At 32.4% G+C, this 14,188-nt stretch overlaps 1 protein-coding gene across 4 annotated transcripts in view; it reads left to right on the top strand.

The window, feature by feature from the left end:
* LOC148603805 (GATOR2 complex protein WDR24-like) overlaps window positions 1–14,188 on the top strand; it is a 30,679-nt gene that overhangs the window by 2,946 nt on the left and 13,545 nt on the right. For 3 of the 4 annotated variants that reach the window (XM_088551536.1, XM_088551534.1, XM_088551535.1), the window contains exons 2-10: window positions 4,431–4,520; window positions 5,028–5,135; window positions 6,149–6,265; window positions 7,471–7,548; window positions 8,075–8,181; window positions 10,424–10,552; window positions 12,479–12,610; window positions 13,149–13,347; window positions 13,720–13,899. In XM_088551536.1, the coding sequence (XP_088407662.1) occupies window positions 4,487–4,520; window positions 5,028–5,135; window positions 6,149–6,265; window positions 7,471–7,548; window positions 8,075–8,181; window positions 10,424–10,552; window positions 12,479–12,610; window positions 13,149–13,347; window positions 13,720–13,899 (1,084 nt within the window). In that variant the 5' untranslated portion in view covers window positions 4,431–4,486. Of the gene's footprint in view, window positions 1–1,428; window positions 1,506–4,430; window positions 4,521–5,027; window positions 5,136–6,148; window positions 6,266–7,470; window positions 7,549–8,074; window positions 8,182–10,423; window positions 10,553–12,478; window positions 12,611–13,148; window positions 13,348–13,719; window positions 13,900–14,188 lie in introns of those variants that run through there. The other variant, XM_088551537.1, reaches the window with a different exon arrangement.

The following is a 14,188-nucleotide window of genomic DNA, read 5'->3' as shown; positions in this document are numbered from 1 at the left end:
GTGAAAGGATGCGCATTGGTTCAAGTCAATGTATTCATAAAAATTTTCTCAATTTCTTGGGAAAACAGCATTTGTTTTTGAAATTTTATTCAATTTTAACATAATAATGAGATTATTATTATGTTTAAAGACCCTATTTAAACAAGAAAACATTACAAGACTACATTAGGAATCTTAGAATTGACCAGACCTTGATATAATATTATTTTGCCACTTTTTGCAGCAAAAATGTATGTTTATTTTGATTATCGTCTGGCTTCATTTAAGGTATAGGCCTAACAAATTTTCATCCACATTAAACATTTTATAGCAAAATAAGATGAAAGTATCTTCATGTGATAGCTTAGATTCTAAGCTTTAAAATGGTACCACATAAGTATATGGTAGGTTGATATTTTGATCAATATTAGCATAAATATGCGTTTTTTTTTTTAAATCTGAAATTTTCAAAAATGTTCGATTTACCCCCATTTTTCAACATTTGCTTGTTGATTTTTAAATATAATTCAATTATTTCTTGATAAAAATGTGTTTTTACATATTTAATCACAATAACAATAACTGTCATGTGCTAAAAACTGCTTTTAAATTCAAAATGTCTTTTTCTGTCTGACCTTTCGCCATTTTTTGCACTGAAAATAGCTCTAAAATTTACCCTAAAATGTAAATTTTCTACCTCAAAAAATTTTTTTGAGCAGAAAAACATGATTTTTCAAGTCAAGCAACTTTATTGCCACACAAAACAAGTGACAGAAAAAATTAAATATTTTTTTTGAATTCTTAGTAAGCAAAAATGTATTTTTTTGTTGAAAAAACGCATATAAAAAAAATGGGGTCTGCCGCAGCGTTTTTGATTCCAATGAAAAACAAATCAGAGGTTTTTACATAATATTTGTTTATTTATTTCTGTTTAATGGATTACTCTTGAAAGAACAGCAAAGTATCAGAATTCTACTACCTTCCAATTTCCAAATATGAATATCCAAAAATGGCACTTTAATTCATGATGCTGTTGACACATAGCAAAAAAAAACTAAGTCCAAAGTGTTTTTTTGCCGATTTTAAAAAAGTGTAATTTTCTTTGTATCTAAGATACAAGTTTCCTGAATGGCTTAAATCAAAGTATGAAATGGCTTTATTTAAATGATTAAGACACAATGTATGAATTTCTTTAACTGTTTGACTTATGTGGGCCACAGAAGTGCCCAAAATGTGACATTATTGCCTTCGCAAGAAAAATGACCAAAATTTTGAACTTTAAATTGTAATAACTTTTGAACCCCTTGACCGATTTTAAAAATTTTTGCACCAAAAAGTTACATTTGTTGGGCTCTTTCAAACTAATATAAACTTGTACATTTTCTACATACTTCATATTTTGACTGACCTCCCTACTTTCATGACATTGATTATGGCCAATATATATGGGGAGACAACCAATCATGCATTGAAATGAGCACATAATTTTGCCCATTTGGATGTCTACTTAATCAGTTTCGAAGATGGTATAACTTTGTACTTAGCGGTAGAAATTAATCGTGTAAATATTGGCAAAAGAATACCAAAGTCAATCAAAACATTACTTGTCATTAAGACAAATTGGGTTTGTAAGTCTCGTTCTAGTTTCATTTTCCTTACTAGAGTCTAGAATTTTTTATGTTGAACTTAACAAAATTCAGAGACAGATCAGCATTTCATTGTTTGATTCCAGGATCTCAAAACGCTGCATTTGTTGTTAAATCTTCTATTTCATTGCTTTTCTACATTCTACATTCTATTCTTTTCCTCGTTTGTCTACCCCGGACTTGACTTTTTATGAGCAACTCATCGGGTGTTTCTAGAAAAGCAGAGGACACTTACCCTACCGTCACACCTGGTCCATGCTCCCAGTTTTTAGTGGAGTCCAAGTTGCTCATATACTTTTGTTACTTTGTATGCATGATTTTAGTTACTTTATGTTCTTTGTTGTGTATGTCTGTTATCCATGTCTGGTCTTTGTCCCTGGATTACATTCTTTTGATTACCGCTATAACCTTGGTTCCCTTGATTACTCTAACAACTTTTATCATGTAAAAATATATGAGTCATTTTTTATTTATACTTTTACATAGTAAGATGTTTTACTCAGGAAAATGGGATCAGCACTCAGTAAATGAAAAAGAATCAATGAATATGAATGAGAGATTAGGACCCTTTCTTGTGAAACCACAGTCACATGGTTATAGACTTGTATGCAGTGATTGGGATTAACATGCGCCATAGTCACATTTCCTCTTAGAATGGCACATTGAGTGACTAATGTGCCTTGTCATGTGCGCACATTTAGTTTCATCATTGATGGTGGAGTATTGACCACTACTTGTGACAGGAAAAAAGGCATGAACGTGTCTTTTTAATTTCAATGTTTTTATTATCTGCAGGCGGATGTTTTGATCACCGCGTTTTTTTTGGGATTTTGAAGACTGGGGAATGAAACAGTAATTACATATTCTTGATCGCTTAACAGTTTGAAAGAACAATAAACATTGTTTGAAAGAATAAAAATAATTTGATATCAGTAAAGCTTGGACTGGGTCTACCTGGTGAGGGATTTGTGGACTATGATAAAGGACTAGACAATACATTAGGATAAAAACTCAAACAACTGAAAAGAAAAGTGATTTTAATGTGACAATTAATTGACATGTTAATTGTTAACTCTTAATAAACATTTGATCTGTAGTGTAAATTAAAGTTTGTTTATGGTACAAATGTACATTTGGTCTTCAATATCTATGTCTAGCCAGCCTTAGCTGCTGTTCCAAATTTTGCCCTGTATTTTTTTTAGAATGGCCCATTGAAATTAAAAATGTCCCGTTGGATTGAAAGGTAAGGGGGCCATAGTCCTATTGGCAAAATTTTAATCCCAATCACTGTATATGTACATTTACATACCCTATTCAGCATGTTCAGAGAGATACAGTCAAAATATTAAAACAGGGATGAATCATATAACATGTATAAACATTATCAAAAACAGAATAAAGGCAATTTCATATGAAAACTGAAGATAAGATGGTATTTGTATAGTTTACTGCATCTTGAACGAATTAGGTAATGCCATTAAAGAAATGACACAGTAATCCCAAAATTCATGTGCTGGAAACTTTCCCTTGTTTGCAGAATTTATTATGGCACACTGTTGATTAGATCCTTATTATTTTTTTTTTGCTTCTCAACAATTTTGCTCCCAACAGAAGCATATCTCCACCTAATTACTGTACTTACCTAAAGGATGTCCTCACATACTGTATCACCTTGTCATGATTGTTACATGTATACATGTAGTATTTTGAACTCAACTATCACAACTTTCATACATGTATTTTTTTACTTAACTGCCTGTATGTTGACCTATTTAATTTGTATGTCTTGCAGAGAAAATGAACACAAACTTTAAACAGTAACTAGTGACACCTGCCAATTTATTTACCAAAGAGTTAATTGTTTAATTACCTGCTCTTGGTTACTAATTTTGGGGACAAGATTCTTTTGATAATCATATCATTAAATCTTGATAATCTAATTAAAGGGGGCTCATCAAAGGAGTCTAGTATTAACATTAGTAATTAAGTCATGAAAGACAACATGTAATTAGGTTCATGCTAAATAGATATTTTTAAGATCATTTTTTTACATATACATCTGTATTACACATCATCTTTTAATTTTGTGGAATCTGTGCAAAGGTAAAGGTCACATAAAGGTCATCCTATACAACACATAACACTATGGTGAATTGCTTTATTTTATGAACTTTAAGTTATGGTAACACACACCACCTATAATGATATATATACCAAATATCTATGGCCTAGGTCAAAAGACAAAACAAAATAATGCCTGAATATTGTATGTGAATCAAAATTAGTAGAAAAAACCAAGATTATAGTGAAAAAAATTTCCTATTAAAAATTCTTCCAGTACCTGTTAAAATTTACTGGATGAACCAATATTACTAGGAAGTGGCAGTAGGACTAGTGCTAAAGAAAACTGTATAGAAATTATTTAGTTGTTGCAGGAAAACATTTAAATATCTAATACAAAAGTTAATATGATATTTAAGGCAGTTCCAAGAGTAATCAAGGGAATCAAGATTATAGCGGTAATCAAAAGAATGTAATCCAGGGACAAAGACCAGACATGGAAAACAGACATACACAACAAAGAACATAAAGTAACTAAAATCATAGATACAAAGTAACAAAAGCAAGTGAGCAATTCGGACTCTACTAAAAACTGGGAGCATGGATCAGGTGCACCGGTCCATGGTTCAATTTACATATTATATTCTATAGAAGGGCAGATTGGTGCATTGATCTATCTTGTAAATGAAATGGAACTCTTATTGATGTTACAATAGCTGTGTATTGTATCTTGTTTACTTATAGTGATTTTAAGATGGAGCCTTTTGCCAGCTGACACTAGCACATCCTGAACATACAAAATGATGCACGCAGAAAGATCAATGCATGAAAGAGGTATGAAAAGAATTATTTTTGATATCCTAGATCACAGACAAATTGATGTTTGATCAAATTATTTTGTATGAGAAGTTTTGCAGATGTAATTCAGGTAATTTATACAGTATGTGAAGTTGGATTGATTTTTTTTTACAACTGATTGATATTAATTTCATTTTTTGATTGATCTACTAATTATATAATGCTATGAACAAGCTAAAGAAATAAATGAAGGGTTTCAAAGTTTTGAAATAACTGACTAATGTAATTTCCAAATTAAATGTTAACATTTTAAGGCTTATAGCTATCTCAGATTTCTTCTTTAGTACTGTATAGAACTTAATTTACAGATACTGAACCTTTTGGTTCACTTGTAGTGGTGTAGGACTATTTTCTCTTTTGTACTATTTTTTTTTGGGGGGGTTTGTTACTTTCAATATGGACCAATATTGTATGCTGAATTGTGAATATAATACAACATTCTTTTTTATTGTTCTTTATGTACATGACTTATTTTTCATTCAGCCCCTAACAATGGCCCAAGTTGCACATTTAAGATCAATTGTGAGAAGCCCATCAATGCCATGGACCTCAATAAAGAATGCTCCAAGGTTGTTGTGGCTGGAAGAAATGGTAAGTAGAGGAATATCATGAAGTTCAAGGTCATGTTTATCATGTTTATTATTTGTCAATTCATTTATCAGCCTGTTCATAAGATATCATCAGGTTCATATGTAGAAAATGGGGACTTATTGAAAATTAAAAACATGCATTTGAACATTACCATACAAACTTTTAAACTTTAAAGTGTTGAGTTAGACACAATAGACACTTTGGTTGGGAGACATTTTTGTTTCTGGCTTGTTTGTCCGTGGGTCTGTGGGTCCATCACAATCACAAAGTTTGTCAGCACATCTTTTCTGAAACTACTGAACCAAATTTTATGAAACTTGGTATGTAGCAAGTACATCATATGTAAATTACCAGGAAATTTTGATTTCCTAATTTTTGTAGGAGTTATGCCCCTTTGAACTTAGAAATTTGCTAAAAATCCTCATAAATTGCCTTGTCAGCCCAACTCCTCTGAAATTATTGAACCAATGTTTTTTAAATGTAGTATGTAGCAAATATATGATAGCTAATTGTGCATATTACCAGAAAATGTTTATGCTCCTTTGAACTTAGAAATTTCCGTACCATTTTAACGTAGATATTTGTCAAAAATCCTCATAATTACCTTGTCAGTTCAACAAGTTCTACTGAACTGGTCAGGGCAACTTTTCTGCAGCCTTTCAACAGAATTTTATGGAGCTGTTCTGTTCTGTTGACATGTTGGAAACTGAAAGTGGATCCAGTTTGTGGGACGGGGAAGACATATGTTTTTGCAGACAAAAAAAGGAACTTTAATTTAAGTTGATTTTACCCTCCCCCCAAATTTTTTGCAATTTGGCGGGGTATCATTTAATGGCCCAATAGATGCTCTATTTTTATTTATGATTGTCGGGTCACATTATGATAAGACTTTGAAAATTTGAACATCATTTTACCAAAAAAATATACTCATTTCTATTAACTTGGATTTTATCAGAAACTTATTTTAGATGTTATTTGTAATTATTACAGTACTTATATTTATACACTTCCAGTTTTTAAGATCTACTCTATAGACAATGATGCATTCACTGAAAGATACAACTTGAGAGTTGGTAGAAGTCTGAACTTAAATTTAAGTGCATCAGATGTGGCTTGGAGTCCTGTGGATGGTAAGTATCCCAAACATTGGATTTGGCTTTGGGTATATATATGTATGTATATATTAATGTGTTATAAAGAGCATATGTGTATATAAAGGTAATTATATTACTAGAATGGATATGGTGAATTAGTCATAGAGACAACCACTGCATTGGGATAAAAATGTCAGCCCTAGGCCACCCATGGGTCTTCAATGAATGACAAGGAAACCCCCACACCACAGGACAGGCTGCAGCTGGTCCAAAAACAACATTGTACAATGGCACAGTGAAACAGTCGCCCCCACACATCCTACTATAATTATCAAAGTGATCAGCCATTTTGAATTAGTTCACCAGTTTTACGGAATACAATATACTTTTGACAAAATTAATTTAAAGTTGGTAATGGCAATTTGTTGGTTAATTTAATATTTGTTTCACAAATTAAAATTCATAATTTCATTGACTGTATGTACTCATTCAAAGTGCTGAAAGCCAAATGAAGTTCATTTAAAAGATTTCCTGGATTGCTTGATTTTTCTCATCAAGTAGGTCATTTGGTTTTCTTTTGGTCAGTCATCTTGTTAGATTAAAGGAACTGTATTAAATTTTTAAATGGTAAATATTTTTCTATGATTCTGCTGATTTTAAAGAGTGCTGGAATGAGCATTAAATGGCAATATATATGGTGCTCAGAAGTAAGGGGTTGAGGTATGGAGGAATGGAATTCCAACTGCTTACATTGTAGGAGTACCACACTCTCCAGCAACACAAAAGCAAACCAAAAGAGAAAATGAAACAACACACACACAGGCTAGAAATTTTCAACTCTGCAAGGCAAAGCTGTAACCTAGCACAACCAAAATCAGAAACAAATGCTTAAATTAGTATGCTCCTGGGATTTCTTGAATACAATACCCTTACTTATCTCTTTTTAGGATATGGATATGAACTATATGTAAAATATTGTGGTTTGTCCAAAATGAATGAACTAATAAAATGGCTTGTTACAAATTAAATCTAGTTAGAAGCAAATGTATCGAGCTCTCTTATGGGCACCATACTGAGTGGAAACAAGTCATTGAGAATTCTGCCTTATGTTTAAACAACTAATGCAACTTTTAAATAAATATTGATAGAGTATTAATTATTTCATCAAAAAACAATGCAAAAGACTTCCTGAATATTAAGCTTTTAATGATTATAATACAGTGTGAAGACTTGAATTTCAGAAAATATCCTGGCAACTGCTGCTACCAATGGGAAAATTGTGATATGGGATTTAAATAGACCACAAAAGGGTAAACAAGGTAAAGTAATCCAAGTTATCTCACATCATATGAGTACTTTTCAATTCATTCACCAAAAAAATATGACCAATACTGCTGTTTTATACCTTGCCAATTCCTTGTCTAATTTCATATGCATTCCTTTGACCAACAAAGTTTATATTCAGTGATTTTTTGCTGCCAAAGTTTACACTAATTCAAAAGGGAGAATGCAGTTTTCAAACTCAGAGGTAAACGTTAGTGGATCAAATTGTCATTAATTAAAGGAAGGTCACACTAGGAATTGACTTAGAATAGGATTTTATATTAAATCTTGAATTTTTTGAGTTATTTGCAACTTTGCATAGATATGCAGAATCTAATTGTTATAATCAGGGTCCAAAATTAAACTTTTGAATTATAGGATTTTTGATATGTTAGCCAATAAAATCAATCTATTTAGATTTTTGACTTTTTGCTAGCTTTCAAATTAAGGTTTTCAATCTAAATATTATTGTAAATCTTAAATTTTGTGCATGTAAAATTGTCACTCAGAAATTTGTTTCAGATTTTGTTTTCCAAGAACATACAAGGACTGTGAACAGAGTGAGATTCCATCAAATGGAAGGCAATTCAATACTCAGTGGTTCACAAGATGGATCTATGAAAATATTTGTAAGAATTCTAAAAGAATATAAATATGATTTTTATGCTTGATTATGTTAGGCCATACAAAAAAAAATGTTTTAGATTCTCAGAGATGCGGTGGTGCCTTAGAATCTACCCTGTTTTTATGGCCTTAGTTACACAGTTTTATCAAACTATAGAAAGTCAGTTCATGGTGAAACAAAAATTATGGGTTGCCATTAAATATTGTAATAGACAGGCGAGTGGGTCTGGTCGTCTTCAACTGGCTTCAAGCAGAGGGGAATGCAATAATGAAGAATATCCTTGTAAAAATAATTAGTATTAAGAAGTTCATCATAATGTGCAGTTTAACAATTACTCAACCAAAAAATACTGTGTCGGATGATGGCCTTCCTATTTCCCCAAAATATATGTAGCTTTTCTTTTATATGAAGCAGGTTGTCAGTGTGGTGGGATATTGCATTGTCATTCAATTACAAAAATAGTTTAGACCAGCTATTCGAAAGGTCTGATTCTCTTCAAAATTATCTTTAAATAGAACTTGGTGTGATCAATATGAAAGTAAATATCTGCCATTATTTTCTCTGGTGAAGGGGTTATTCAAAAAAAGATTCTTCTCCACTATCGGGTTTGTAAGTCTTGTTCTAGTTTCCGTTTCCCTTACGGAATTTCCGATGTAGAACGTGTTGAAATCTGAAGACTGATCTGCATTTTATTGTTTACTACCGGGAAATCAAAAGGCTGCAATCACAATGGAAAATCTTATATTTTACGCTTTTCTTAACATTTTTATTTTGTAGAACTAGATATTTGTCATTTTTTATCAGTATTTGTACACTAAAAAAAATTAGCTTTTTATATTGAATCCAATGATGTGTAAATGACGAATCTCCATGCATTTGAATGGTAGACGAGGACCCATTCTCATAAAATCGCAGAGTCATGTGACGAGACTTACATACCCTATTATTTTCTTGAAAAGAGTTTTACTTTACCTTTACTTCAAAAATGGTTCTGCAACTTGGAAACTTTATGTTATGTAAGTGGCTATGCAATTGGAACTGGTAGTGAGCTCTTTTTTTGGTCTGTTCAAGATGTTCTCAGCCCGAGAGACTAATACAATATGCCATCTTGCAGTGCTTCCCACCTTGTATAAGTCCAGGAATTGCCGGCAGAACTCTATTCGGCCGGCAGCCACCAACTTTGGGTAATAATTTTATCACAACCCTACATTTTGTTGCCGGTTGGCCAAAATACCACTTATAATAAAATACATAAAATACTTATATATCAAATTTTTCAGCACAAAAAATTTAAAACAAGGATGAGTCATTGATTATGCCTGAATCCTATAATGTCATTTAAATGGAATATGCATGAACACCTACACATAAAAATAGTTCCATAGAACGTAGATAATAGCGTGCTTAAATATGAATGGAATGAAAACTTAAATAAATTCTGGAATGCCAAATGGTTTAAGAAAGACTCAATAATAATCTTTTGTACGCAAAAATCGGCCAAGGCTAAGTTATAATGTAAACTTCAGGCGTTTCCATGAAAGCCAAAAATGAAAGTGACCAGTTCCAAGTATTAGTCGCACATGTTTTCTCTGAAACTACAATACATGTGGCAGTTCCATAAGAGCTACGGGTAGTCTGAAACTTATATTAAGTAAGCATAACCCTTCAATGCATAACAATGACCTACGAACTGAGAAATATATTTTTTTGTACCTTATATATAAATGTCCCAGTCCTAATGTTTACAAAGGAAGCTGACAAAGATAAATGAATGCTAAAAAAATATAATAAAATCCTTTCCAAATTATACGGGGAAGGAGTAGGTTCCACAATAATGGCAGAGAATCCTAACGCTTTGGTAACTTGGACTAATAAAATGTACAGAAAATTAAAATAATTTCTGGCTACCCTAAGGGTATATTCCAACATGTTGGCGCACTAGCAACAAGCCCTGCACTTAAATCACCAACATTTAGTTGAATGATGAAGAAATAGAATTTGTCAGTAAAGCTATAGGCTATCCTTTCCACAATTTAACTGACCTTGGTCTAGCAGGTCAGTGTCAGATTTGAACCAAACAGAATCTTTCATTCACTCATAAGTCTCAGTTTGCTGAAATTTTTAGATAAGAGAAAAGGACTTTTGACTGGATCATACTAAAGTCAGATAACTACATTCATACAGTACATTTTGATTAAAAGTATTTATCATTTTTACTTACATGTAGTTTACATTATACATTTTAGGACATCAGAATGCGTGGTATAGCAACGACATTTTCTGTAGGCTCGACAAGTATACGAGATGTTCAGTTTTGCCCGTCTAACTTTAGCTACTTTGCCTTTGCTGCTGCTGATGAAGGGGGCAATGTACAGGTAAGATTTGTTCAACATTTCTTGGTTACGCCACTCTAATGTTTGCTTGCTCTGTAAAAAAAAAGAATGCCAGCTTCTAAATGTTTCTAAAAGATCTAACTTAAAAAAAAAAACTATGAAATTGGAAGATTATAATTATACCCACCACAAAGTTTTTTTTGGGGGGTATATAGGAATTTCCGTCAGTCCATCTGTCTGTCTTTCCACATTCCTTGTAAGTGCAACTCCTCCTGAGCTGCTCAAAGAAATTTGATGAAATTTTATAGAAAGGATGAGTATAATATGTAGATATGCATGAAGGGATATAATTGCTGTTGGAGGACTCTAAATGGAGATAATCCAAGTTATGGGTTTTACAAATTTTAAGCACAGCTGTTCCTTAACCACTCTAGGAATTTTTATGTAATTTTATTGGTAGGTTTGGCATCATATGTAGATGTGCATGAAGGAACTCAATTACTGCTAGAGGTCTTCAAAGGGAGATAATCCATATTGATGGCTTTTCATGTTTAAACCTTGTAAGCACAACTACTCCTAAACCGCTCAAAGAATTGTGGTGTTATATATATAAGAAGGTTGGGTATGATATATAGATAAGCATGAAGGAATATAACTACCGGTACTATTGGATGACTCCAACGAGAGATAAATTCAAATTAAAGGTTGTACATTTGAGTCCTTTTGAAGTGAGAGGAAGTATTTCTTTGTGAGCTTGTATATTTCTAGTTCAAACTATTCTGAATACTACATCGTTTTTTAGTGTAGCATTTTAAAAAATCAAAATAAGAATTACTATTATAGTTTTATATCCATTTTTTTTTCTTAGGAATGGCTTTATCTTGTAGAAGTTTGTGTTGTAGTTCGGGGACAATGTCAGTTGTGTTGTAGTTAGGGAACAATGTCAGTTGTGTTGTAGTTTGGGAACAATGTCAGTTGTGTTGTAGTTCAGGATCAATGTCCGTTGTGTTGTGGTTAGGGAACAATGTCAGTTGTGTTGTAGTTTGGGAACAATGTCAGTCGTGTTGTAGTTCGGGAACAATGTCAGTTGTGTAGTAGTTAGGGAACAATGTCAGTTGTGTTGTAGTTTGGGAACAATGTCAGTTGTGTTGTAGTTTGAGAAGAATGTCAGTTGTGTTGTAGTTAGGGAACAATGTCAGTTGTGTTGTAGTTTTGGAACAATGTCAGTTGTGTTGTAGTTCAGGAACAATGTCAGTTGTTTTGTTAGTTCCATACCAACATCAACCTTTTTTTTTTGTAAATACATGTATTTGTGGATATAAAATTGTACAGTACTTGGGCTAAGTAAATTTCTTAAATCCTATTACTTCTTTCAGATGGTGAACTGATAATTTGTATTTAAGTGACCTGAGATAGATTACAGTTAGATTGGGCAAGCTGTTTCAACTTCCATGTTGTTTTATGATCATTGACCTTAGACTGTTTACAATTTCATATCAAAACCCTCATTATGACATTTTCATCTGGTTTCAGTTTTTCAGGTTATTTTTATTCTTTTGCTAGATAAAATACTTATTATGTTTAAATTGAATTATGGTTGACACAATTTAAATTCTTTGAGTTTCATTTTTGCAATGAGTAAAATCTTATTGCTGCATGTATTTGAAGTAATCTCATTATTTTGTTTAAAATAAATGTTTTGCAAAGATGAGAAAATATTGAAACCTTTTGGCCTCTTGCATGTCTGCGACTCTGCAAATAAAATGATAAAGTGTCTTAATTCTTGCAGTATTGCCTTTTTTGCATGAAATCTGGGACTAATAAGGTGTATTTGAATATTTGCCACTTGTGATATTTGACATCGTTACTACACCTGAATTGTTTTTTTTCCCCATTTTGTAAAATCTGTTAATTTTCTTGGTCTTCTGTCGTGGTAGTACACAGATATGCAATAATTCCCCTTTTTAGCTATGGGATTGGAGAAAACCAAATAGTCCAGAAAAACAGTTCACTGCACACAATGGTCCTGTGTTTTGTATAGATTGGCATCCTTCAGAATCCAGATGGTTAGCTACTGGTGGTAGAGATAGAACCATTAAGGTAAGGCCAAAAATACAATATATCTTTTTCCTGCTACCTTACCTACCCTAGATTTTTATACCTACCCTAAACATTTTATGGCCACTTTGGCTCAAACACTGTTAAAGACCAGACTGTTTCCCATTATCTCAATGTGAAATGTCTACATACCTACCTACCTACCTACCTAACTACCCACCCACCCACCCACCTACCTACCTACCTACCTACCTACCTACCTACCTACCTACCTACCTACCTACCTGCCTACCTACCTACCTACCTACCCACCTACCTACCTAACTACCCACCCACCTACCTACATACCTACCTACATACCTACCTACCTACCTACCTACCCTATTTTTTTTCCTTGCTGGTAGTAGGAAACAAATCTGTTATTTTGTTTTGGCCTAAGCTGTGTTACTGTGGTTTCAGTGAGGTAACAAGAAAAATTCCTGATATTTATAGTTGAGTAATTGAAAAGCATAAAATCACAAGTGTAGGTTGAACTCAGCTACATGTATACCTTTAGCATATTTTGAATTTTTACATTTAGATCTGGGATCATGCTCAGGGAACATTGAAGAAGAGTGTCTCCACAATAGCATCAGTTGCCAGGATTAAATGGAGACCAGAAAGGACCTATCATATAGCCAGTTGTTCATTACTTATAGATTTTAGTGTTAATATCTGGGACATTAGGAGACCATTTATTCCTTTTGCATCATTTGAAGAACATAAAGATGTTACAACAGGTATTAATATACATAAATGGTATTTAGAAACTATTTTTTATATTATTAAAGACAAAATGTTTTTTTTTGAAAATTTAATAATTCTTTTATAACAAAAATGTTGGAAACTTAAAAATAAAATGTCAGTGATTTAGAAAAGTTATATTAAACAGGTCAAAACTAAACTTGATGAAACGAAATGGTTAAATGTTGACAGACACTAACTGTGTGTTGACTATATACGGTAACAATATACAAATCGGCACAAATTTAGTATAATTAAGAAAGCTTTTTCTTGATCCCAAGCTTCATTCATACATTGATTTATTTCAAGTCAACATATATTTATTGTCTATGTATGCACACTCATAAATATTGTTTATGTCATTACAGGTATAGCATGGAGAAGAGACGATGGTCACACATTTTATAGCTCAGGGAAAGATAACTACTTATACCAGCATGTATTCAAGGATGCAGTACAACCAGCGGAGAAAGTTGTCCCCGACGGCCTTAGTATAAGTGTACTGGGACATGTGTCTCATGCCACGAAAGATAAAAACAAACAACCAGGTAGTAGAGTACAATATAACTATGGTGTGTTGAAGTACAAAATTCTCTTCATTGAGAAAAAAATGTGATTTTAATGCAAATTTGAAACATATCCTAAAGACTATCTTTGTTAGTTGCATATCAAATACTATAAATCTTGTGTTTAAGCTTCTTCAACAAGAAGGAATAAATGTAATGATGTAAATGTTTAAGTTAAGTTGTTTACCTTTTGAATCCGTTGACATTTTAAAAAATTTCAAACTGAAGAAGCTTGTGACTTTAATATACATATATGTTAATTTTTACGGTT

The sequence above is a fragment of the Perna viridis genome, chromosome 11, assembly GCF_037379345.1.
Source record: "Perna viridis isolate PV_CMFRI_1.1 ecotype Kerala chromosome 11, ASM3737934v1, whole genome shotgun sequence".
NCBI classification, from domain to species: Eukaryota; Metazoa; Mollusca; class Bivalvia; order Mytilida; family Mytilidae; genus Perna; species Perna viridis.
This window is presented reverse-complemented; position numbering and strand designations above follow the sequence as displayed.